The sequence below is a fragment of the Physella acuta genome, unplaced genomic scaffold (assembly GCF_028476545.2).
Source record: "Physella acuta isolate Inbredline_101_S28 unplaced genomic scaffold, ASM2847654v3 ptg000548l, whole genome shotgun sequence".
Lineage (NCBI taxonomy): Eukaryota > Metazoa > Mollusca > Gastropoda > Physidae > Physella > Physella acuta.
Window position 1 is genome coordinate 775363 of NW_026732067.1, and position 27016 is coordinate 802378.

Consider the following 27016-nt stretch of genomic DNA (forward strand, 5'->3'; position numbering starts at 1 on the left):
ATATATTATTTTTGTCAATAGGTTAACAACTATTAACATATGAATTTATTAGACACCCAGAAATATGTTAAATATTTTTTTTTATCCGTAGTGTCTATCCGTAAGTCCTAAATAATTAATAATAGTGATACAAGTCAACAGCTGTAACCTAAAGTAAAACAGTAGTAATTTTGGGGGTTCAAGGGGGGGGGGAATAATCTAAGCCTACACATTTTGGTTGAAATAAAATAATAGCGTTAAAAGCCTAATAACAATAACAATTAAATACGAATTACATAACATTAAAATTTGTACCAGTTTTATTTGGCCTTTAATAAAATGCAAGATCCCGGAAACTCGAATATGACGAAGTCTTTCTGTTCCTCGTGTGAGAACAAGCAAGTCGCTGGCTCACCGCTGTTCAAGACTTTTAAAACTTTTCTTAGAATAAGTCGGCCAGATTTCATAAAATGGTAATATGTTTTTATAATATGGGGGAATTTTTGTATCCGATAATAGTATATTCGGATGATTATAGGGTAAAATCTTAGTTTAGCGTCGTAAATTCGGCCAAAACTAGTAATGTAGGAGAGAGTGCAATAATGAATATGTCATTAAATATGAGTATATTTTCGTATATTTTGATAAAATATTATAAATAATTGAATAATAGATCACCATTTATGGTTAAATCAATTTAAATATCCTGAAATTAATTTTTATCAACCCTGTTCGAGATAGTAAATTTACTATTAAAAACAGCAGCCATCTTAAGAAAATGTTATTTAGAGTAGCTTCCCTTTCATTTCTATTCGTATGAAAATGTATTTAAATATGATTGTCTTGTTGTATAGTCCGTATAACAAAGCATTTTTTAAAATTCTGCTCTTTAAAAACTGAATGTCCTAAGAAACAACTTTATTAATTCTAGAAGCATTGTGAGATGCAACTTGTATCCATGTTTTAAATCACGTTTTTTTTTTACTAATGTTTATTTGATCTTACTATTACTATATAGTTTGAGTTTTTTCTTATTGTTTGAATGTTCACTATTTTCATTTCAGGTTTTTCTTTCCATCAGTTAGATCTAGTGATTCTATCGTAACTTATGACATTTTTTTTTTTACTTCTCTTTACCTTAATTAAACCCCAACCTCCGTCATATTTTTGTTGTCAATGTCACAACAAGTCATAAGGGGGCATCCATAAATGACGTCACACTCGTAGGGGGAGGGGGGGGGGGGGTCCGTAATTTTGTGACGATGTGTGATGAGGGGGAGGGGGAGGGGGGTTCAGATGTTGCGACGTCACATTTTTGCATTATAAAAAAAGAAAAAAGTTTTAATAAATTGTAATAGTTTAGACAAGATTTTGGAAAAATATCGATGTTTAAAAAAAATTCAACTGCAATTTTGAGGGGGGTTGTAGGTTGAGGTGTGACGTCATTTTAGGGGGGGGGTCTGGCTTTTTCTGACGACGTGTGACGGAGGGGAGGGGGGGAGGTAAAAATCGTCAAAAAAGCGTGACGTCATTTATGGATGACCCCTAATGTAAAAAATTACGCTTCGCTCTGCCTTATCTAAGATCTCTAGCCATAATTTTGACAACAATAAATGTTTGTCATCATTTATATATACAGAGAGACAAAATGTATTATCCACCAGCTTCCCTCGTAAAACATCATCTAAAATAATCAGCCACTCCACCCCTTAAGTGCGTGTTGTCATTATGGTCGATCGCAAGTCTCCACCTGCCAGACAGATTTTGGTTATCCTTTGTTGTCAAATTGTCAATATCTACCCAAGTGAGTGATATGGGGTTGTCCATAAATGATGTCACATATGATTTGCTACGGGAGTGAGTGAAGATTTGTGACGTCAACTCAGGTGGCTTTGCAATTTATGACGTGTCGGTCTCATGAAAGGAGGTGAACGGGGAAAAATACCTATGTGGTTGATGGAGAACCTCTATAATGCTTTGTTCAATCAAAATAACGATAAATAAGCATTAGTATACGTATACCTTGCTTAAAACGAATTATCATAAATGTTGCAAGCCTGCTAGTTTAAGACATTTGGCAAAACGGCCTTAACTTAACACATTATCCCCGTCAAAAAGGCTTGCCACCAAATGCCTGCTGACGAATTAAGCCGCGTCTAATGCGGGGCGTTAGGAATACGGCCATTAGCATGGGCCGCGTTAGAGCACCAGTAGGCTATCGCGCTTTGTAAGATGACGTAAATACTTAAATTCAATTTCGCTAAACTGCGCAAAAATTTAGTTATGTTCCATCATTTGAGGAAATTTATTTTCTTGGACTTAAATTGAAATATCATGTTGACTGTCTGGCTCATAATTTCCGAATATCACTTTTAATGTATCAAGATTCAGAACTATAATTTACTTTAATATAAGTGTCATCTTATCGTTTATTGTGCTTTTTATAAAGCGCGGAGCAGCTACAAAATCGGACGGCCATCCTGTTTTCACCAAGCTTCTTTTGGAGCTTAATATGGGTAGTCTAGTTCTATACGGTGTGAGCTTAATGCATTTTTAAAGGGCCGAAAGTCTCAAGACAGCAAGCTTGCAGAAATAACTACGTACGTTTAAATGGACGAGTGATAGATGTGTTAGGGGCTGTTTAATGAACACCAACTTATGTAATCAAATTAAACGTCGCAAAAGCGTCAAAAAGGCAGTGCTTGTTGTTTTTTTTTTCTATAAAATTAGCCTAACGGTCGGCGGTACCGCTACATGACGTCACGTGCGAGCGTTAACTCGGTGACGATGTGCTAAGTGGGGGAATGAAAAAGGTAGGGTTCAAGAAATGCGACTCAGCAAGCTTTTTACATTTCTTGACCCTTCTTAATAGTTCTTTCGTCCCCACTGAGAAAATGGATCACCAATGAATGACGCGTCATACTTCTACAGCTGGTCTTTCTCCCACAACCATCCCGTTTTCACGAAAAAAAAAACCTGACCCGTCTCCAAAATCACATCGCTGAGTTCTACCCAACCTCTCCCCACCACAAATCACAATTTCTATCTGAAACAATATGTTCATGTTTGCTCTGTAATAATGCACGCTGTCATTACTATCTTAAGAGCGACGTCATTTATGAGCGATCTAAAATAATTGATTTGCTTACTGCAAATAAAGTGTTCAAAAGTTCAACCTCCCAACAATTGTTGTGGTCTTGGATGCACACTATTAAGTCTGATAAGGTCTATTAGTCATTCATGTCAACTATATTAAAAAAAGAAAAATTACTATACAGGGGGGTCATCCATAAATGACGTCACGCTTTTTTGACGATTTTTACCCCCCCCCCCCTCCCCCACACGTCGTCACAAAAAGCCAGACCCCCACCCCCCTAAAGTGACGTCACACCTCAGCCTACAACCCCTCAAAATTGCAGTTGAATTGTTTTTAAACAGCTATATTTTTCCAAAATCTTGTCTGAACTCTGTCAAAATAGAGTATTTTAATCAATTGTTATTACAATGTATTAAAACAGTTATCTAAAACGCAAAATAACGTCTAAAATTCGTCACACCATGTGAACCCCCCTCCCCACTACGAGTTTGACGTCATTTATGGACGACCCCCAGGCATGTATTAATATTAAAACAATACAAAGCAATCATATTAAACCACAAAATCAACACAAAAGACATGCGAATAGACAATTTATTGTTTTTGAAACATGGCCGCTGCTTGAATTTACTCATTGTTGTCTCGAACGGGGTAGTTTAAAGTTTATTCCAGGATATTTATGACTGGTTTGGTCTTGGATTGTGATTTGTTATTCAATTATCTGTTATATTATGTAAAATATGACATAAATATGGCCAAATGAAAGAAATATTCATTAGTTACCTTCATCGCACATTACTAGCTACGTTGGAATTTACGACGCTAAACTAAGATTTTACCGATTATAGATACCAGTGTCCGATAATGGAATCTTCTTTAAAAAAGGGGTGTTGGGTTGTTAGTGTAGTATTGTAATCTTGACTAATTTGATGGTTAGAAATTAGGGTTCGGGTTAGGCGTATGGTTGGACCAGGGTTGGGGTTAGGGTTAGGGACAGGGTTAGCATTGACATTAGCCAGCCATGTGTGTATTTAGTTAACTACCAGTAACCTAACACCCCTTTTTTAAAGAAGATTCCATTATCAGACACCGGTATAAACATTCTCCCGTATATTCTTTTTAAAAGGATGTTAGGTTACTGGTAGGCTAGTTAACTTACACATGGCTTGCTAACCCCAACCGGTAAAACCTTAGCGTAGGCTGTTTGATGAGAATTACAGAATGATTTTTTTATTAAAAATGTATCAATAATAGCTAGAACACTAGTAAACTAAGCTAATTTAGCATATTTTAACTTTCTGTGCAAAGTCATTATTACTGAAAAAAATTCCAAAGTCAGGTCAGCCTGTGGCACCCTCCACTGAACGTGACAGAAGGAAAAAAAAACTTCACCCGTGACCTTCATTAAAACAGAATTTGCTTTTGTTTTATTTTTATTTTTGGTAAACATGTGCTTAATCTTACCCAATAAGTGATAAAAATTTGAAAATTAATTTTAATTACTGTTGTAAAGTGAGATAAACCAGCTTAATAAACACATGCTTTCTTGAGGGGGTGTGGCCCGGGTGTGGCACATCGCAATTATAACTTTATATTTCTGTGTTTTATGACTATATTTGTTCACAATTAGCATGCTATGTTTTTTAAATTGATAAAAGGTAAGTATACCAAGTTACAAAATCCGCAATCTAACTAATAATTCATACTTTCAATTTAAAAAATAATAAAAACGATCATCAACGAAGAAAGCGTAAACATTCTATTTTTAGGTATGACATAAAAAACAGTCATAAATCTAGCCAAATGATTGGATTCTTGCGCGGCACACATTTTCCCGCGCCTCGTTTTCACCAAACAAGAATATAATAAAATGGCATTATTGAGGGGTGATCACTTACACCCTCAAATGTATTGTTTTCACCCTAATTTCATTAAACAATTCAATTTTTATTTGATAGTAAAGATGTTATAAAAATTGTAAAAAATAAAAAAGTTATTGTCGAGCGCACCTGCTTTAGTTAATTCGACTTGAAACGCAAGCTAAATAAGCGTGACTTTCTCTCGACGGCCTCGTTAAATACAAACAAAGAAATTAGGCCAAAAGTAGATCCGACAATTCTTAAACAACAGACTTAAATAGAAACGGATAGTTCCGATGTCTAAAATTAACGATGGCTTCGTAATCATTAGTTTTATCCCTCTACCCATTAGTGAAAGCGAAACTGGTCGCCATTTTTGGTAAGCGCATGAGCCGTGAGATGGCTTCAAAACAACAAACCCGGAAGCTGTGAATTCAAACGGCCTACTTAGCGGTAGCGGCTTAGCGTCGAAAATTCCAACGAAGCTAAAGTTCCGCGCGCGGCTAAGCTCACGCTGCGGCCATCCCCTGTTTATTGCTTCGTATAATAATTGTCTGGATGTTTTATTCGAAACTACCGATATCTGCTGTATGCATGTCTATTTTTTAAAGATTTTCTCTCTAATCTAAATCTAGACTACTCAAATTTTCTCAATTTAAAGTTTTAAACATGACCATTGAGCAGCATTAGGATTGGGTAAAACTCCATTTTAGCGTATTTTATTCCCCGCTTGACGTTCACCTCCAGTTGAGCGTATTTTATTATAAACACCACCGAAACATACAAAAACGTTAGGAAAACAGATCTACTTATTTTTAGCGCAATTCCCATACTGGGATTGCGATTATTAACTCGTCATTTCTGGATGTATGGATGTGTGTCCGCAGCTTTAAGTCGTATCTCCTCAACGAAGCAATATCGAGGACTAGTTCCAAAAGCAAATATGTTAAGCAAGTTCCGAGGATGAACATAGGCCAAAAATATTTCCCGGAAAAGCCAAAAAACCTTGAAAAAATGCAGTTTTTGGCCCATATCTCGGCAACCAGACCACATAGCGACTTAAAACGTTTACCAATCGATTCCTGCCATAATTTAGAACAATATTGCCGAAGAAAGTTTTCAAAAATATCCTTTCGTTCGGTCACAAAAAATTAAGAATTTTTAAACTGAGCATCGTGTAGGCCTAGGATGATCTATATATATAATTCTCTTCTGGGAGACGCTAGAAAACAAGCTGTAAACGCGCTCCCTACCATCCCCACCCCTACATGGTCTTAGTGAGCTGTGGTTCACGCTATGTTTACCTTCGTTGAGTCGGGTTTAGTGACGCCTATTAGGGGCAGATAATTTAGTTTGAAACAATTTTAAACGTTGGGGGGGGGGAGGAAGGGGGGTTATGGTCCTTAACGGGCTACTTATAGTGTTTTAAAGAAATATTTTCAGTGTCAGCGTTGGTACTGTCGAATTCACAAATTATGAATTACTGAAAAGTAGAAAAAAAAACAACTAAATAGCGGCGTATGTTATGCCGCGGGCCGGCTCGTATTTTTAATTTAAACTGAGCATCGTGTAGGTTTTTAGCGCAAAGCGTTGCGGTTCGAAAGGATTTTTACGTAGGTCTGTGAATTCTAAAAAAATTAGGGAAACTGCGCTTAAATTGTCACTAGACTTTTTATTAAATTGTTTTTATGAATGGGATTTTTTTAATTAGAAAAGGTAAAAAAAAAACAACATAAAAAAGCATTAGAACTGTTCTAATTAAATATCGTGTGATCGTCAGCGGAAGAAAAATCCTTACACAGTCGTGGGTTCACCGTGAGTTCACATTGACTTTAATTATCAGCATACGTCATAGCTCGGGCATTTGCTTTTTAAAATTGTGTTGGCCTCAGTTTTGGGGTCATTGTAAGTTCATTGTTTATTTATAGTATCATGCCTGGGAGATACTTGTAACAAAACAAACTTAACCGCCTTGCAATTGTGAGTTACGTTTACGTACTTCGCCCATTGCCATGAAAATTCTGACACACGAACATAGCACATTCAATATTCTGAATTTGGATTTTTCTCAAATTTTAACAAAACTAAATTATCAAAATCTAAAACAAAGTCAGTCTCTTTGTTTTTTATTCATTTTTATTCATTTGTTAAAACAAAAATACAATAGGCCTACAAATAAATGAATCGTGTTTTCCTAATGTTTTGGTGTGTTTCGGTTGTTATAATAAAATACGCTCAACTGGAGGTAAACAAGCAGCGGAGAAATAAAATACGCTAAAATGGAGTTTTACCTTAGCATTGGATAAACAAACACGTCTATACTAATCCACTAGGCACTAATTTTGGGGGGTTTGGTGAGTTTTAGACTAAATAAAAAAATTGTCACTCATGATATGACACGCCCCTCCATGACGACAACCACAGAAAAACGGCATTTTGGTTGAAGCTGTGGGCATGGTTTAAATTAAATTTTATGTTTTTGACTATGAATTAGATCTTATTTTTTTAATAATAGAGTTCCTTACAAGAGTGAAGTGCCACAGCCGATCACACAGATCTAGCGAAAAATTCTGAACTCCCAATTTTCATTGGGCGCTAGATCTATTTTGTAACTGTTTCACACAGAAACAAAACAAAAGTACTGTATTACTCTGCTGCCATTCTACTCTAATATGTTTAAGTCATTTTGTATTCCTACGCATAGAATTTGAGATATTCATGTTTTAGTCATTACTACCCTTTTTTTTTTTTCTCTCACACGATCGCCTGCACCTGCTAGCGAAACTATCATATTTTATGCGTCTTAATCCCATTTTAATAGCTAAAATAAATATTTTACACTTTTAAACGTGGTGTTGATTGTATTATTAATTAATAGATTGCTAAACCAAATACACATCACGGATGACCCAGTGATTCGGACGCAACTATAGTAATCATAACAAAGGGACGTAACAATCACTAACAAGACATTTGCTTAGACATGCTTGTATGCAGAGACACAATCTAGTTCTGAAAGTAGATGATCGAAATAATTTAAAACAGAAAAATTTATAAACTATAGGGCCTACAGATTCTAGACATAGCTTGAAATATAGAGCATCTAGCTCTAGGCTAGTCTAGCTCAAGTCGTTGGTTACACTGCAAGGATAAACCACCCTAATAGTTATCCAAGCTGCGGCCACCCCCATTTCACTTCTCTGGTAGCTTTAAAAGCCTTAGCTATAGTATTTACAGGGTCCTGCAAATATGTAGAAGCTATTTATAGTTAACCTTATTATAAAAAGCTTTGGTTGGTTTTATTCGTCTCATCTCGGACCTAGTGTTTTCATCTGTGTGAAACTGAGATCACTGGCTGACATCATACCTCAATTTAAAAACTTGGTTTACAGAAGGAGAAAACAAAAGAATTTGACTTGGTATATTTAGAAATGGACATGTGTACAACAGATACTGGTAGTTTCGTATAAAACATCCAAATAATTATTATACGACGCAATAAACAGACAATGATTCATATCAGAACCAGTTTATTTATATTTTTAAGAAAAATTTTCCCTCTAATTGGTTCATCACTAGTGATGAACTCTGGTACATCTCGCAGAATTTTCTGTCACTGTCCTTACATTTTCTTATAGCTCGTACATCATGACCTCACAGTATAGTATAGTGCTGTATCTGTACTATTAACCAACATAATTTGCTAATGACATCACCGACAATCTCATATGTGCTATGGACCAAATTAAAATCAGCTGTAATGGGTGAGACTCTGGACAAAACTTTTTTCGTGGTGTGGCTTTCCGGCAATTAATGACGCCATGGATTTGTGGGAAATTCCGCTCGTTAATGTTTATGTACGACCACTTGGCTGTGCCTGTTATAGAACTTTACCCTCATAGTCCTTTATAGGACTATCTCCATTTAAAAATGTAATTTTTCCGTTTTTACGGACAGCTGCTTTTTCCTTTTAGATAACTGCCGCAATTAGTGCGCGGCCTTGGGCTCTTATTTGAATTATGGTTGCTCTGACCGTGAGACCTACAAGGCAAGACTGTTCTAGCACATTTATTTAATTAAATATCTAATTTCCAATGATTGTTTGGGTCTTTTTTTTTTTAAGAAAAAACACTTGATCCACGTCTTAACTTTTGATACAAAAAACTTATGTAAGCTTACAATGCTGTGGTTACATGATTGATCAGGGCCTAGATATAATGGTCTTTAAACTTGTGTTTAAAAAACTTGAATTTTGCTGCCGTCAATGATTTTCTTACGAGGTTGGTCACATCTCTGAGGTATTTGGTTTATCTTTACCTTATTCCCCAGTCACAATAAATGCTATTATTATTCCCAGGCATAATAATTTAGCATGATATGATGGGAAACTCGGAATACCTATATTGGGCTTTTCCAACCAGCTGGAATATAGCCATGACATTTCTTCGAATCAGTTACATCTCTCACTAAAAATAAGCGAAATTAGGAATTACTTTAAAAGTAAACTTTTGAGAGACAAGCCACTATATGAATGCTTTCGGGTCAAGTCCTTTTGTTTCCTCCTCCAGAGAGTCAAGTTTAAAATTTTCAAAAGTTGCAAGGTATGTCATTTTCTATTTTTAATGCCTTGAGGAAGAGCCAGCCTCGGGATTAGAACATATTTACAGGAAGCTAGATAAGTGTAGTATAAATAGCTTCTATATGTACCTATCACATTATACATTACTTAGAAAAAAAGCTCAGCTGTGTAGACATTGATGTTGTAAGTTTCTTGTATCCACATCTACACAAACCAAAAAGATTTTGTCAGCATGCCATTTTAAATAGGCTCAGACATACCCAAGTCTGTAGATTTAATAAACATTTTTTTTATATTTTTGGTCCTCTAGTGTACTGGAATCTTTACTTTGAATCTAAACATGGATGAAGTTGAAGTTGAAAATGAATCTGCTAAGCCAAAAAGAGTTGCACACGATCCTGACATTATTATTGCTGCCATATCCTGTGTCAGATCCAAGGAGATGTCTATTAGAAAAGCAGCCTCCAAGTTTGGAATCCCTTTTAGTACCCTACATGAAAAAATGAGTGGAAGACGTCCAATTTTGGTCACCAAACAAACCCTCCTTACAGCAGAAGAGGAAGATCGTTTGGCACAGTGGCTTATTGATTTGGCACATCATGGGTTTCAGAAGACCTATGATGACATAAAGCAGACTGCCAAAGCCATTATGACAAAAAGAAATGCACAATTTAAAAGTAAACAAGAATTTCCCTCAAACAGGTGGCTGTATGGTTTTTTGAGGCGTCATCCCCAGCTGGCAACAATAACCAGGCTGTTAAGAAAAGGTAGAGACACAGTTACTCCCACAACTGAGGGAAGCTTAGTTGCGGAAAGATGGTTTGCTAGATTCAAGGACTTCATAGAAGATATTGACCCAACCCTTTTTAGTTCTCCTGAAAGGATTTTTTGTTCAGATGAAATTGGCTTTGCTATTAATGCCAAGAGCAGGAAAGTGGTAGACTTCAAAGGGTCAAAGCGCACGCATGTAATTTCGAATGCAAAACCCCAAATCACTGTATTAGCATGTGCTAGTGGCATTGGGCAGTACACCACGCCCTTGCTGATTTATCCCCTCAAGCGAATTCCAAACATAGATTTATTGGAAGGTTTTCCAGAGGCTCAAGCACAACTATCAGACAATGGTTTGATCAATGCTTCAATATTCCAGTCATGGCTTCTGGACTGCTTCATCCCAGCCTCCAATGATCTTACCAAGCCAGTCCTTCTTCTGGTTGATGGACACACAAGCCATACATCGCTTGAAACATTACAATTATGCGCTGAACATGGCATAGTTTTGTATGGTCTTCCACATGATAGTCACCTTGTTCAACCACTGGAGCAAGCTTTTTTCAGGGCAATCAGAAAGGACTGGTCTAAAGCTATCAAAAATCATATTAAGTTGTCAGGTGATGGCATTAAACTAGAATCCTTTGCCAAGATACTTAGACCGGTCTGGTGTAAATTTGCCACTCCTGAAATAGCCTCTGAAAGCTTTGAGGCTGCAGGGATTATCCCATTCAATCCAGACAATATTCTTGGCTGTAGCAAAGTGGAACCAGGCATAGTCTATAATGATACACCAACTAGTGATGTTGTTACCAGTGTCACTGTACAACCTTTTCTCGACACAGTTGAACTACTGGAAAGCCAGAATTCACCCCTTCCATCCACTTCTAATTCTCATCACCCCCCACCCTCCTCTGATTTTCCTTTTCCATCCGCCTCTGATTTTCAAGATGAATGTCAGAAGTCCTTCTTTCCTTCAATCTCTCACAATTTTCCTGCAAATGACAAGAATGCACAGCAACTAAAATCTCTGATAGATTATTCTTTTTTCTTAACTTATGAGGTTTCCAGGCAACAGCTTGTTTCTTTTTTTTCAAGACTGACAAACGCCCAAGCTACAGACTTCTCCTGTTGTCATGAGGAAAAGTTATTCAAAAAGTTTAAAGCTTTTTCCCTACCCCTACTGAAACCATGTGAAGTAGCTGAAGAAGTAGTTGAAACGATTGAAGAGCCTCCCAATGAAGCTACCCTCATAGTGGGTGATGCATTAACATTTCCTTCATCAAAAGGCAAGGGAAAGAAGAGAAAGAGAGCAAAGCCAAATCTTGTGAGTCAGGAAGAGTTCAGTGACTGTCTAAAAAGTAAGATGGAAAAAAACTAGGCACTGGAAAGAAAATAATTACCTTACTGGAAAATATGCAGAATTGACTGATGGTGATCTTCAGGACTAGTATAAATATTGTGGTTGCAGCACACATTTTCACTTAAAGTGACCCAGTCATGGTTTTACTTTTTACTTTACGGATTTCCAAATCTTTGGTCATTTCTGTAACCAATGTAATATAATGTATGAATGTTCACATAATTAATGTTCAGTTCGGTTACGTAGTTACTTTCTTTATCGTTTTTTGTTTATTAATCAGATGTAGTTTTTCTGCATTTTAATGGAGTTGCTCATTTGTGGGCAAGTTGTCAGTGTTACTTTTTTTGGCTGCGACTTTTTCCCCTAGCAAAGTCCCAAACTTTTCATTTCTCTTTTTTGTCAACAATTACAAAACAATTTTGAAGGACTATGTACGACCATTAAAGCATAGATATTTCCATTAGCTTAAGGCAAATAACCCATAGACCATTCATCCTGGTAGCACATATGAGACTTATCACGAAAGCCCAATTGTTAGTAGCAATGTTTTATAAAAATCATTTTATTGTGGTTATTTTTAGTAGATTAAAATACTAGTAATATATTAAAACATTTGGAGGCTTCTATGATGAAGGGGATAACAAAATTAATGATGTGCTAATTTTTGTGATTAGTTGTATATGTTTTAAAAATTTAACTCTTTTGGTCTTTTAAAATGTGCTTTTTATGTTACTGAAAACATAATAAATATTTGATTTCATATAATTATTGTTGTCAAGTATGATACACAGCTTTTAGCACATGGACACATACTTTAATAGGGTAATTTCAACATTAACTTACATCCATTGGTTTTCTTTAAAGTGTCTGTTATACAAATTAAATAACAAAGCAAGTGATTTTGGAAGTGATATAAAATAACTGTTTAATAACTGCCTTGGATTATGTTCTGGGGAAACTTATAATTCACGTGACAAATGTATATATAAAAAAAGATGCACTCATATCTATTAATTTAAAACTTTTTTGTGAAACTAGCCTACCTGTTGTGCGTAGCTGCTATCTAGCTCTACACACCATTGTGACAAAACGCCTTAAATGTTTTGTCATCATGTTACTGATCATGTTTTTTTTTAGATGTGTGAGCTGGTTTCTTTAGTGAGCTCCTAGAGTACGTTTCAGACATGCCAACCATCCGACCAAAAGTGGAATTGTTCCGCATTTTTACAAAAAATCGTGTCCTGTTCCGCCATCCCGTTTTTGTCCGTTAGTCCTGTTGTTTTTTTTTCTAAAGAAAAGTAGTAGACCACTGTACCATATCCCTACTGGTGCTCATGATGCTGTCATAGGCGCAGTGGGCCTAGTGCAGTGATCATTGAATCATGTAGTACCACATAACCCCTGTGCAGGACGACCAATTAACCGATCCCAAGTGCTTTGGTAGCTGCTAGAGCCCAAACTGCATCCTACTGCTGGGGTCCATTCGTTTTGGAAAAATTCATTTTATAGCAGAAACCTTCATGAGAATAATCTCAACAACTTCCCAGTTTTCTTGTAATTGGATAAAGGTTTTAATAATCTTTTAAGGGCAGATGCACATAAATTCGTTTATTTACCAATTCTTTGCCATTTATCTGTACTAAAAATTATAATGGGTTGGCATTTTTGTTCAGTTCTTCATTTCCGTTTCAATATATCCATAACTAATGCACACCTCAACCTTATGAGCACGTTGAGTGTTGACTGTCATGCCATAATCAAGTGACTGCTTCAGAATACTGGTGCTATGCCTCTGTTCTACCATTGCTGTTATGACATAATTAACTGAGAATGTAATTTTGTCTTGAGTTGGGTAAAATAAGGGTTAGTCTTTTTTTTTTTTGTAGTAGTTTTTTTTTGTTGTTGTTGTAGTGAACTTCTATCTTAATGAATGTTAATGACAGTTTATCTAACGATTAGACTTTGATTTTATAAAAATTAGTCAGGATTCAAGGATAACAACTACACAAAGGATGGCTCTCTGAAGGCTTCCTCTGAGGAGGCACCCATTCACCGAATCCGAATTACTCTCACCAGCAGAGTTGTCAAAAGTTTGGAGAAAGGTATGTATTGTCTAGTATTATTGTAATGATTTGTGCCATTTACTAGATGTAATACATACGTATATATATATATTTTTTATGTTTAGTACCTTTGCTTCAATTTATTTGTTGTAATTGCAGTATGTGCTGACTTGATCAAGGGTGCTAAAGAAAAGAACCTCAAAGTTAAAGGTCCAGTTAGAATGCCAACAAAGATTTTGCGCATCACTACCCGTAAAACACCCTGTGGTGAGGGTTCCAAGACCTGGGATAGGTACCAGATGAGAATCCACAAGCGCATCATTGATTTGCACAGCCCCTCTGAGATTGTTAAGCAGATTGTATCCTTTTTTGTCAAGTGTTTTATTTTATTGTGTTAGAGTAGACATTTCAACATGTAGGCCTGTATTTTTAAAACCAATTTTATAAGTGTTTTCTCTCCTTAACATTTGTTCAGACCTCTATTAGCATTGAGCCTGGTGTGGAGGTTGAAGTGACTATTGCTGATGCTGCATAAGACTGACTTGGTCTCTGATTTGATGAATAAAGTATTCAAATGAACTGTTTATTTTTTTATTTTTTGTAATGCATGTCTGTAAATTGTACTGTATGACTGTATGTAATAAGTTGTGAGGAGTTAAATAAATTAGTTAAAATCACAGTTGTACCACATGCTGTTTTTAACTAAGTGTGCTGATGTCAAGATTATTTTGCTAAAGTTACACAGCCAATTTAACTTTAACAGATGAAAAGGTCTCTGCCACTAGAGTATTCATTTAGTGTTGTGTTAGTAAAATAATGACTGGTTATCACTTGAAGTTATTAAAATGTACATCATTTTAAAACAATTGGATCCTTGTGGGTTTTTTTTTTTTAAGCTGGTGTTTAAAAGTTGAACCATTTTGATATACCTCAAATATCAGATTTTGTATCCCTAACTACTTGCCCTAAGTAATTTAAACAGTAAATCTCTCATTAAAAACTTAGCCTAGGTTTATTTCTAGATCTTAAGACAGAAGGGGTAGTATTAGAAACCTGACGACCACTAAAAAATGTATACTTATTAATTGAAATATTGGGTACAAAAGCCCATCTAAAAAAAAACCTTGACTTTTTAATGTAACCATAAAGGAATAATTCATTTAACATTGTGAAACGATATTTGATATTGGCTTTAGATACAAAAACCAGCTGAGGTATCTAATAATAAGCAGAACTACTAGGGACGTAAGAGATGACGGGAAATATTGAGAAAATAATGCGGTTTCTCAATCGATGTCAATAAGCGCAAGGGATGATATTGATAAATTGATTTATACAAAGTGAAAGTTTTTACTTGCTTTATTTTTTCGTATGCATTAGTCGGTTTAGTAAAATATGGGGACGTATCATTTTATGATGGTTCCAAATCGGTTATCACATTTTGTAGGATAATTTTTTTTTCGCAAAATTATGTAATTTGTGCAAAGAGCAGACAACCGGAAAACGATTTGTTAGATTTTTTAAAAACTGGTTATATCCCTTTACAGTTTGCTAAACTATAGGAGTAATTTACCTAAGCATTTGCTACTAGAGTCTACGGGTTTTGCTCTGGTGCAGAAATAAAATAGTTATAAAATTAATAAGTTTGAACGTTGGCATAAAGACAAGCTATCAGGGGCGAAACTACAGTGCCGCCAGACCCCGCATTGTGGGGGGGGGGGGGGGGGGGCACGCCATTTAGGGGCCCATAGCCGACCATAATAAATTTGTTATAGTTAAAAAAATAATTTTCTTGCATTTTTAACTTGACGGTAAAAGCTTTTGTAAATAACAAACAGATCTACTACAGTGGTGATGTAATACAGTAGCTAACACACAGAGGCGTAGCGAGGGGGGGGGGATGCGGACCGCACCGGGTGACACCAAGGCAAAAAATAGCAAAATATATACAGAAAAATGATTATTCCACTTAATTGATTAATTCGAGTGTTATATAGTCTTTTAAGAGGTGCAAATCGAAAGTTTGAGGGGGGGGGGGGGTGCAAATCAAAAATTTGTCCCCGGGAAGGGTCGCTACGCCTTTGGGGGGGGGGGGGGTTACGCCATTAAGTGCTCACCGGGTGACACCCGACCTCGCTATGCCACTGCTCAGAGCCGGCGTTAGGAATACGCGGGGCCTAGGGCCAACCATCCGAGCGGGGCCTGCTTTTTTCCATTATATATATATATATATATATATATATATATATATATATATATATATATATATATATATATATATATATATATATATATATATATATATGTGTGTATGTGTGTGTATAGTCCTATATAATATGCATACACACTACACACATAATAACACATAAATGTTTTAGCTCTCCCACGTTTTAACCCAATGTTCTTAGTGTTTTTTTTCTTGCTAAGATATTTAATAACTTTTGAGAGATATGTAATTCATACCAAATCACTTAAGAAAATTCAATCACGTGCCAAATAATTAGGAAAATAAAGTTGTTTAAATTGTTTGTTGATGACTAATTGTTAATATAAAAGCATGGGCGTAGCGAGGGGGTGGGGTGCGGACCGCACCGGGTGACACCATTTAGGGGGGGGGGGGGTGACACCAAGGCAATAAAATAGGAAAACATATACAAAAAATTATAGTTCCACTTTAAAAAGTGGTTAATTAGAGTGCTGAATAGTCTTTTAAGAGCAAATTTGATAAATCCCGACAAGGGTGGAAGGGGGGGGGGGTGGTGACACCATAACGTAAACCTGCTAATGATAAAGAAAACATGCTACATCAACACTTTTAACCTTCTTAAAAAAAACAATAATAAATCACTCTGTCTAATGCCCCTTGATATAGATCCTAAGGGCCTCCCCCCCCCCCCTCATCGCCCTCTTCCCACCCCTCTGCACGCAACTGAATGTTAATTATGTTATACCAAGACAAGTAGGGCTACATATACAACAAGAAAGTCAGGACTAGCGTTCATCAGGTCACTAACTGTCTACTACAGGCATCCCTCTGCTCACTAAAAGGACGTCTTCATCGGTCCGCATACAATAGAGTATCTTTTTACCTGTTTCCCAAATTTACATCCTATGTCAGGTCGGGGGCTGATTCGCATCCAACAATCTCCAGTCAGCTCAGGTCAAATGCCAGGCGACCGTGCCCTACACAAAGGGGAGGTGCGTGACACTGTCTATTTTTGTATCGAATTACGGCCTGTCCCAGTTTAGGTGGGTGATAACTCACCAACATCAACCGTGGCCTCAGTTATAACAATCAACAACTTCGGCATTCGACCATTTAGTTTTTCCCCATTGAATTCAGCAACATTTTTTTTAAGTTAACAAACTAATTAAGATAACAATGACAGTGCTGAAGCGCGGGGCCCCTTCAGGCGCGGGGCCTAGGGCGGCTGCCCCGTTTGCCACCCCCTAACGCCGGCTCTGCTGCTAACACATGCTGTTGTGTAAAAAAAATGCCTGAGCTGTAGTGTGAAAGATAGGCAACCGTTCAAAAGAAGAAGTGCCTGAAAGAAACGCTGCTTCTAAATGTTTTGATATTGTATTTTGCATCCATCTTACTTAGCCCGTTTTAAGAGAGGTGTAGTGTTATGGTTGGGTAAGACTTCGTGACAGCCCCACGCACGCTTCAATATTTGCTTTCTCTGACACACGTTAGTCCTAGATCTAGACATCTATGTGTAGTATGTGGGCAGGTCGTGAATTTACTTTTTCAACGTTCTAAATTTAGCTTGCCTTGAGGGCTTGAACTATTTTTGGAAAACAAGGATGCTATTTTTGGATCATTTCCCCTTGTAAATTGCTTCCCCTCGCACTTTACTATAGGCCTACATCTAGCCTAAAAAATTAATGTTATTATATTTTGCTGTCTTGTTTACTGTAGTGAAAAATGCGTTGCTGCATGTTGTTAATATTATTTTAAAATAAAAGTGACACAATGAAAAAGGGAAGAGGGCGGCCTGCTGGTTGTGGCGCATTGTTCTTTTTTTTATTTTTTGAAATGCTAAGAGTAAGCTTAAAACATAAACATTACGTTACTCGAGGAATAAAATTAGTGGGCAGAGTTTCTTCCAGGCATCTCTTCGGGAGGGGCTTCGCCCCCCCCCCCCCCCCCGAAAATTTTTTACCGCCCCCCCCCCCTCCCCCCGAACGAAATGAAATTTATATAATTTATATAGAAAATACTTACTTTTTACAGTGTCCGCCCCCCGAAGAAAGTCTACCGCCCCCCCCCCCCCCCCCCGAAAATTTCAAGTGCCCCCCCCCCGGAGAAAAAAGTCTGGAAGAAACACTGTTAGTGGGTAATGTTGTTTTTTGGTCTAAAAGCTAGTTAGTAGGCTATATCTTTCTAAAACAAGACTAACAAAAAATAAACATTCCTTCAGTTTTTACCAAAACAAACAGAAGAGTCTAGCTCGTTAGTCTCCTCTTAATTAATTAGCCAGCTGACTTCATTAATTTTTAAAATCCCGCTACAAATTTAAGCGTAGTTTGGGATTTTCCTAAAATTGACCATACTTTTTTTGTTTACTTTTTAATTATTTGTTGTTAAGCCATGTGATTAAATATAGATGTGTTTTAAGGAAAAATTACTTTCGTCAACTGAGTTGCATTTGTTTAAATAATAATATATAGACTATGTAGTGCTTATAGAAAAAAAAAAAAAACGATTCTAAACGTTAAAGTTAAAGGGAATTTTTTTTTTTTTTGAAGCGGTATCTTTTAATAGATTTAAACAAGAAATTATAATAAAATGCGCTATATAGAACTATTCTTTTTGTTGAGTTATGAGTTATGGATTGATTTGTTATAGATGAATAATTAATCAATACGCGATTTCTCTACGCCTATACTGGCTATACTATGGGAGTTGATTAATACAATGTCGCAAGGGGCTTAACTCTTAACACCTTCAGCTTGGGTTGACACTCGGGCTGCAGCAGACACGTTTTCTTTGTTGACGTGGGAGGCCAGCTCCCAGAGCAGACGTCACGTTGTCATGTGACCTACAAGATTGAACCCCAGTGTTGGCTTTGGTGGGTTGACCATGAATGACGTCACTTAGTTTTAGCGTAATCCCTCCACTCATATCGCCATAAGTAAAGCCCGCCCTCACCCCACCCTAAGATGACGTCACAAACTTCTACCCTCACAAACTTCTACCCTTACATTCAAAAGTAACGTTCGCAGAAGAGAAGGTGCTTGATTAATTGTTAATTAGCAAAGCTCCTTTAATCCAATTATTTTTATTTATGGCTGGTTTTTTTTTTTTTTTGTTTTTTTTTTGTACTTTTTAAATTTGGTACAATTTTGTTCGATGGCTCCGCTGTTTAGGTCGTCAGTTTCTCACAAGTGCCAAAATATTTGAATACGTCTTGACTATTTGTTTGTTTGTGAAAAAGCCTGAAAACGACAAATGAATTAATTTGTGAGTTGCCAATGTGACCCTACAGCTAATCTATAATCCTGAATACCATGCTACCAATAATATCTTACAAGCAGTGGCGTAGCGAGGTCGGGTGTCACCCGGTGCGGCACTTAATGGTGTCACCCACCCCAGAGGCGTAGCGACCCTTCCCGGGGACAAACTTTCAAGTTTTCGATTTGCACCCCCCCCCCCCCAAACTTTCGATTTGCACCCCCCTTCTCAAGTTTTTCTCTATGTATTTTGCTATTTTTTGCCTTGGTGTCACCCGCCCACCCCTCTCGCTAAGCCTCTGCTTACAAGTCTGTCTGGTTTATGAATTATTCTGTCTGCTTACTTTATTTTATCACAATTTAGTTTTGATGGTTCAATAAATAACGCAACATGTTTTGTATTATTAAACGAACGACCTTTAAAAATAATTGCTTTTTCAGCAAGCGCATGTCCAAATTATTATGCAAGCTGTGTTAAAAAAAAATTAACCGTCGCTTTAACCCCGCTCCTCCCCTCACATTTCGATCGTCTTGTCCGCGCCTTGAACGAGTGGCCCCTGCACGGTGCTGACGTCTGCAGTCCAGTAGAAAACTGGGCTTACGCCATGCGCGTCATCTGCTCGCCGTCTGGCCATTCATGCCCGAGGAACATCGCCCCGGCATACGTCACACGCGAGAATACGAGGGGGCCACGGTGGAGGCCATTGATTTTTTTTTAAAACCCCCTGCATATGGGCTGATGATATTAGTGTGATTCACAGATTAATAATATTTTTTTATCAAACTGAATACTTCATTTAGGAGTCATGGCATGCTAACAACGCGAACCACATTCCAAGTCTGCTAACTTCCGATATACATTCTTTTACCTCTCACCCCCCCCCCCCCCTCCAATAACTGCTGTTGTAAGATTGAAACCACGATGCTAGTTGAAGGAGTCGCCAATCAAATTTTACCGCCTTACGTTTGCATTCCATTCTAAGGAAGAAAGTTTTTAAAAAATGAGGATGGTCTTTAAATAAAGTAAATAAAAAAACGCGCCAAACATTGTTCGAGAAAGCTCTTATGAACGGACATGTCGGGTACGTTGAAGGCAACTGGTGCATTTTATTAAAATACCCCGCAGTGATTTAAAAATAATTAGCAAAAAAAAACAAACAACAACAACCGCGCTAGGGTTACTAATTAATTTAATTATCGTAGTTATATTTTGTTTGAAAAGAAAACCTCCACTAAAAACTGAGGTACACGAAGCATGCATTTCTGTTGGTCATTAGCCCCAAGTTTTGTTTGTAGCGGAAGTTTAGAAGGCGGGTATTTACAACGGCATGGCAAGAACGTCAACAAGCCCCAACAAGTCACGAATTCATTCCGTTATCCGCGAAGCACCAGTTTACCCGGGAGTGTTGGTTTCGGCTTGCTTATAGATACCACCCCACCTTCCCCGCGCCGTATGAACACTATGGGCGCGTGCTGGGAATTCCACTCTCTAAACTAGGTCAACTTCAGCCCAGCAGTCGGGATATTCCGACAAAATTTGATTGGTTTTAACGTTTAACGAGCAGATTTTTTTTTCAAATATTGAAAGCGTTGATTCCCTGGTTTTTATTTTTTTTTTAACAGTGTGGTCAATACAATGCCCTCTGAGGATGCTTTGCTAATCAGCGCTGGGAGGGGGTGGGGGAACGATTCACCGACTGGTCTGCTGATATCGTCATCATGAGGACAGCAGAGCCAGTTTGAAACAGCATCGTGACTAAACGTGGGTTATCCGATTCGTTTTCAGCCAATGGGAGCGCGAGCCAATTTTTGACGCAGTATAAAAGGAAACCAAGGTTGTTCAACAAACCAGTCTAACGAAACACGTTAAAACGAGCGATCTGAGATATTTGGATTATTTGGATTTACTTTGTGAATTTTATATTCGTGCACACTGCTGTTCAAATCAGTTGCGTTGTTTAATTCAAACATGACACTAACGGATGTACTTCAAGCTATTGCTACACAAAGACAAACCTCGGATTATATGGAAAAGTAAGTTTAACTTTATCAAACTTTGCATTGTTCTAGTTAGTAAGTTAGTCTAGAATTCTAGATCTTTTCTTTTGTTTAAGATAGCAACGCCTTTGTCTATTATGAATTAAAAAGAATTATGCAATCGTTCAGTTTAATTTTTTAACAGTGAAAATTGATAAACACATTGAATCTAGATTAGATTTAGCCTTAGCTCTATTTCTAGTTAGATTTAAATTTAAAGTTTTCCAATCTGCAAATCCGTGCGTTTTTATATTAGATCGTTTTTTTCTTCTAAAATTGATAAAAAGTATATTTTGTGTAGAGTGTAGGTAGGCTATGTGACTGTAGAGTATGAATTAAATGTGTACTTTTCTTGCAGATCACCAGAAACAATAATGTGCGAGCTGGTAACTAGCGCCATAACCCAGGCAGTACGTGAGGGGAGGTTGACCCACGGGTTAAGCGACTGCGTCACAGCTCTTAGCAGGTAATATTTTTTCCCCTACTTGCAGTACGTCTGAAGAATGAATGCGTGATTGTGTGCGCGCGCTGGTCTGCCCCGCCCTAGTTTACCCTGTCTGGCAGCCAAAGGGCGTAACAGTGCATTCGACAGTTGTTTATATTCAACATTAGCACTTTACATAAGGTCACTTTTCTGGAAAATTAATTCGTCCTGTTATGGAGTTACGTCACATGTTTGAGGTAAACATCGAGGCTAGGTATTTACTGTTTGCACTTTGTTTTCTCAACAGAAACCCAAATGATGTTGCAATCTGCATTCTCCCTGTGGATGCAAGATGCAGTGATGTTAACTTAAACATCCAAATGCTTCTTATCGAGTCTGTCTGTGTTGAATATGACATCCTCATTTTGAAGGTAAATTTTTGTTATTTTTGTTATTTGTGATATTTAATTTAAGTATTAATTTTTTAAAAATAAAACTATTTTAACATTTATTTCATATTTAAAAAAGCTACTTTTACAATTTCACCTTAATTTCACCTTTACTAACAAGATTTTTACTTGATCTATTTCCAGCTTGACTTAAATGAGTTTGGGTGTGGCCTGACATCACCTGTTGACCCTTCTGAGGTGTCAGCCAAGGCTGGTCTGGTCAGTGGCTCCACTGAGCTGGACTGTTTCCTCATCCAGCATGGTGAGGAGGGCCTGAGCTTCAGCGACAAGAAGCTGCTCAACATGTTCACCAACATGTGGGGTGACGGGGGCCAGACCAAGGACCTGGAAGACTTACCTGGTTGATTGACACGCCTAGAACAGATCTAAAATTGTGCAGGTGTGTTTACTATCTGTTTAAGTCATTTAAGTTTTCATTTATTGAAATATATAAAAAATATTTGAAGAGAAATATGTTACAGCTTGCTTAATTAAAAAAAAAATATTTATTGAACAAATTTGTAAATATTTGTTTTTTTCTTCTCCAGGACAACCCAAACTCCTGCCTACATCCAGCCAATTTTGCAAGGTTCACCTTTGCATATCATCGCTCTCATGTTCAGTTCTGTCCAGAGGCATCGAGCAACAGATCAAATTTTAGCGCAAAGCTAAAACCCATTCTATGTGCACTGGCCTGTTGGTTGCATGAACCTGCTGTGTACGTCTGGCGTCTCTACCATTCTATGGCACAACTGCCCTCACCACCATGAAAGCTGCCATCTCTACCACAGCTACTGCAACCCATCAGTAGCTTGTACTGCCTGCGGATTCAACAGTCACAAATGCACAGTCGCATGCTAGACATGCTGATAACGATTGACTGATTATTTCACGGACAGTAGTACACAGCTTGCAGAGAAAATCAATGTCTGAACGAATAAACTTTGCATCATAATAAATCTTCACGTTGGATACAATTCAAAATAAAATACCCATTTGACTTGGATTTAAAAACATTTTTAAATGCAGAGGAGAAAAGGCTGGAGAACTTTTACTAACATTTTACCCTTGTTTATGATGAATGAATCATTTTTTCAAGAACCCAGCAGTAAATTTGTGGAGTTAGGTTATATCCTGTTGTGTTATCATGAATTCAGAAATAGGATCTTGTTTTTCTCCTGAGACTTGTATGTTCCAGGATGTGTTGGTTTTTTTTTTCCATACCTTCTGTTCCATTTACTAATTTAACCCCAATTTTTACATTCATATTAATTTTGTTACATCAAAGATAATTTAATCTGTGAAAGTCAGATTCTTAGCATGATTTAACTTTTTAAAGAATTGAATCAGATTGTTAACCTTGTAGCATGTGACATTGCATTGTAATCACAAGGGTTGGTTTCATAAGACTGGTCGGCAGCCATGTTGACCTACTTTAGTGGAATCTCCTTTAAACACAGGGTTAACCTCCTGTATACAGTCATGTGACCTGAGAGCTGCAACAGCTGGGTGTCACTAACTGTAACAATCTACTACAGACTTATAAAACTTAAACATGTTGAGAATCATTAGACCATGTAATCTAGGCTATCCATTTCCCTGAGACAGTCCATTTGGTCTCTGTGATTGTTACAGTTTAACTTTGCCATGTCATAGATAGCTAAGAAGTATTATCATAAAATATGTAACTGACTTGTTTCTTGTATTCTCTTTTATTTAACCTTAGATTTTATTTAAGTGGATTTGACTTAAAATATTTTCATCATTCATATAACATATTTTTATTGTTCTCTGAAAGTTAAGTTTTTAATGTCATGCTTTTAGTTTTGCTTGGTTACATAACCACAACTATCACTGTAGACAATATTTAGGTGTTTTTTTTTACTATGACCATTATAAAATTATGTTATAATTAAGTTACAAACTTCCATTTAAAAATAAGAAAAATTCATGTTTTTATTAGGAGAGTAGAAAAAATTCTTGCTTGTCAGCAGTGACTAATGAGATTGTTTGTTTATGGACTGAGTCATATGACCAGTCACATGACTAGATTTGTTCCACTTTTGCTGGGGTAACTCCAGCCATGGAAAAGTTGTACCAGCTTGTGACATGTTGGCGTTTATCTTGCCAGTGCATCATGTGACAGTGTGTGACATTGTCACTTGATCTTAACCTCAGATTTCTTATCAGTCCAAGCGTTTCTTTGATAACCCGGTTAGAGAATTGTGTAACAGGGACCATTGAAATAGACTGAAGTTTGGTGTTATCAAAGAAAAAACATTCTACAATATATATATATATAATTGTGCTTTTGTAATATTCACTTATTGTACTTGTTAATATTTTTGTGCAAAGAAATTGAATTGAAAAATAAAATGAGTAAAAAATAAATCAATTTGTCAGCATACTCTTTTGTGTGTTGCAATGTTGTGTTTGTGTGCAGTATTGATGTCCATTTGTGTTAAGGTAATTAACAGATCATTACCTGACTACATATAAGATTAACATGCATTATGGCTGATGTATTGGATTCACCTGGGAACAGTTAAAGAGACTAGCCCAGGACAGATGCTTGGAAAGCTGTTGTCATCGGCCTATGTGTCAGGAGGGGTGACAGGCAAACCTATCTGATGCAAGATGTCCAGGTGCTCATCGGGTATGACCACTACAACTGATGGATATACCAAATGGTCAGCTAGAATACTGATGCAACAAATGGTTAACATCTATGATGGTCACTTAAGATATTGATAGAACTGGTCAGCCAATCTATTGATACAACTAATCAAAATTCATTGATATAATTGGTGAAAATGTTGACGTGGCCTTTATTTATTTACTTTCAAGGCTGACCACATCCACGGCTTAGATTTTGACTTTTAAAAAGCTCAAGTTTATTAGTAGTTCATTTGTTGCATGACAACTTGAACAAACTTAACCAAGACGAAATCAACAAATATACACGTGATGTTAAAATAGAACGCAACAGCAAAAAATAAATATTTAAAAGCTATCTATAATGCAGGTGTAATATAGTGAAATACAATTCTAAGGAATGAATAGACAAATAAGAATTAGTAGTCTGGGTGCATCAGGCATTTAAACAGTTTAAAAAAAAATTCCAATTAATTTCTTTTTAGATAGTTCTCATCAATACACGAGTGATCCCAAATTCTGTTTCAAACACTTTGGGGTCGTCCATAAATGACGTCACACTCGTAGGGGAGAGGGTTCCGTACATTTGTGATGGGGGGGGGGGGCGGTTCAGATGGTGTGACGTCACACTTTTCGCATCATAAAAAAGCAATGTTAGAAAACGAATTTTAGCCGTTATTTCGCGTTTTAGAAAACTGTTTTAATAAATTGCAATAGAAATTGATTAAAATCCTCTATGTTGACAGAGTTCAGACAATATTTCGGAAAAATATCGTATTTAAGAAAAATTCAGCTGCAATTTTTGAGACGGGTTGTAGGCTGAGGTGTGAAGTCATTTTAGGGGGGTGGGGTGGGTCTGGCTTTTTGTGACGATGTGTGACGGGGGGATGTAAAAATCGTCACAAAAAGCATGACGTCATCTATGAATAACCCCTTTGTCCTTTGACGAACGGTTTTAACCTCCCGTGAGATTTGAACTCAATTTATTTTCCCCATGGAGGTTATAATTGTATTTGATTTCTAACTTGAAGTTATAAAACTACCTGTTATCCAACTTGACCTCATCAGATGTTTAACGTCACAAAAGTCGAGCAGACGACGGCTTGTGTACAGCTGTGGTACACCTTGTACCATGAACACGAGGGTGAACACCATGACATCGTCTACACGAGTGTACAATATACACTGTGTACATGACAAGAGAACATCGTGTACCCGACTAGTGTACATCAATTACACGACTAGTGTACATCATGTACACAACGATTGTACATCGTGTACACTTTAGAATTAAAAAAAAAATCCGTTGAGTAGCCTATGTCATGGGCTAGTCAATTTACAACGATAAGTCACGTCTAAACGTACTTTTTTGTTTTGTTTAACAAATGAATTTTACTTCCGGTTTTACGAAAGTAACATACAGTGGTAGAAATTTAAGAATACCAAAAAAAATGCAACCATGGATAGTTAGGAGAATGTCACTAGTAACCAGAATTTGGATGGATAATTAGGAGGTCAATAGTCACCAAAATTTGGATGGATAATTAGGAGGTAACTAGTCACCAGAATTTGGATGTATAGTTAGGAGAATTTTAGCAGCAAATGTAGTACATTTTCTTGAAAGGTTTTTACTTTCTCGACCTTGAACATAAATGTCGGCAGTGTAAGAAGTGACCTTGACATATGACACACACTTTACCAAAAGTCAGAATCCTGTTTTCCTCGCATAACTGAAGCTCCAGAAGTTACATTTTGTTTTGTATTTGTTGACACAGGGTTCGTGTATTTACCGGCAGAAGAAACTTCAACATTTAGCACTGTAAGCAAGGGTGTTCAAGGCATGTGTTTACGTCCGTAGGGGCAGTAGTTGTCCTGCAATCTCTGACGCGACTGGTCAAGTGCAACCTGTTAAAGTACAAGCGGTTAAAGTAGGTTTTACATTGTATAGTTGGACCTATACCCGGTTAAAGTACAAGCGGTTAAAGTAGGCTCTACATTGTAGAGTAGGACCTATAACCGGTTAAAGTACAACTGGTTAATATACAATCGATTCAAATACAACCAATTAAGTACAACCGGTTAGAGTACAACTGTTAAATGTAAGGTCCTACTTTGTAGAGTAGGGCTTAAGCAGGTTAAATTACTTCTGGTTAATACACAACTGATTGAAGCAGTCTATTCTGAAAAGTGTATACTTATTCAGTATAGACCTGCAAGCCACATTTTCAAAACAATACTTGAACCTAACTCAAACTTGACTTTAACGTAGTTCAACTCTTATGT

The 27016-nt window shown here is 37.0% G+C and overlaps 2 protein-coding genes across 2 annotated transcripts; both read left to right on the forward strand.

Moving 5' to 3' along the window:
* The first annotated feature begins 335 nt into the window (after positions 1 to 335).
* Positions 336 to 14290, forward strand: LOC131946213 (small ribosomal subunit protein uS10). The gene is made up of 4 exons (XM_059306886.1): positions 336 to 452; positions 13630 to 13750; positions 13871 to 14070; positions 14187 to 14290. Exons 1-4 carry the CDS (start codon positions 450 to 452, stop codon positions 14244 to 14246), a joined length of 384 nt encoding a protein of 127 aa, XP_059162869.1. The 5' UTR covers positions 336 to 449; the 3' UTR covers positions 14247 to 14290.
* Positions 14291 to 21035: 6745 nt separating this feature from the next.
* On the forward strand, positions 21036 to 22912 carry LOC131946240 (uncharacterized). Its single transcript, XM_059306925.1, has 5 exons — positions 21036 to 21202; positions 21564 to 21671; positions 21937 to 22060; positions 22223 to 22478; positions 22627 to 22912. Exons 1-4 carry the CDS (start codon positions 21138 to 21140, stop codon positions 22442 to 22444), a joined length of 519 nt encoding a protein of 172 aa, XP_059162908.1. The 5' UTR covers positions 21036 to 21137; the 3' UTR covers positions 22445 to 22478; positions 22627 to 22912.
* Positions 22913 to 27016: the final 4104 nt, after the last annotated feature.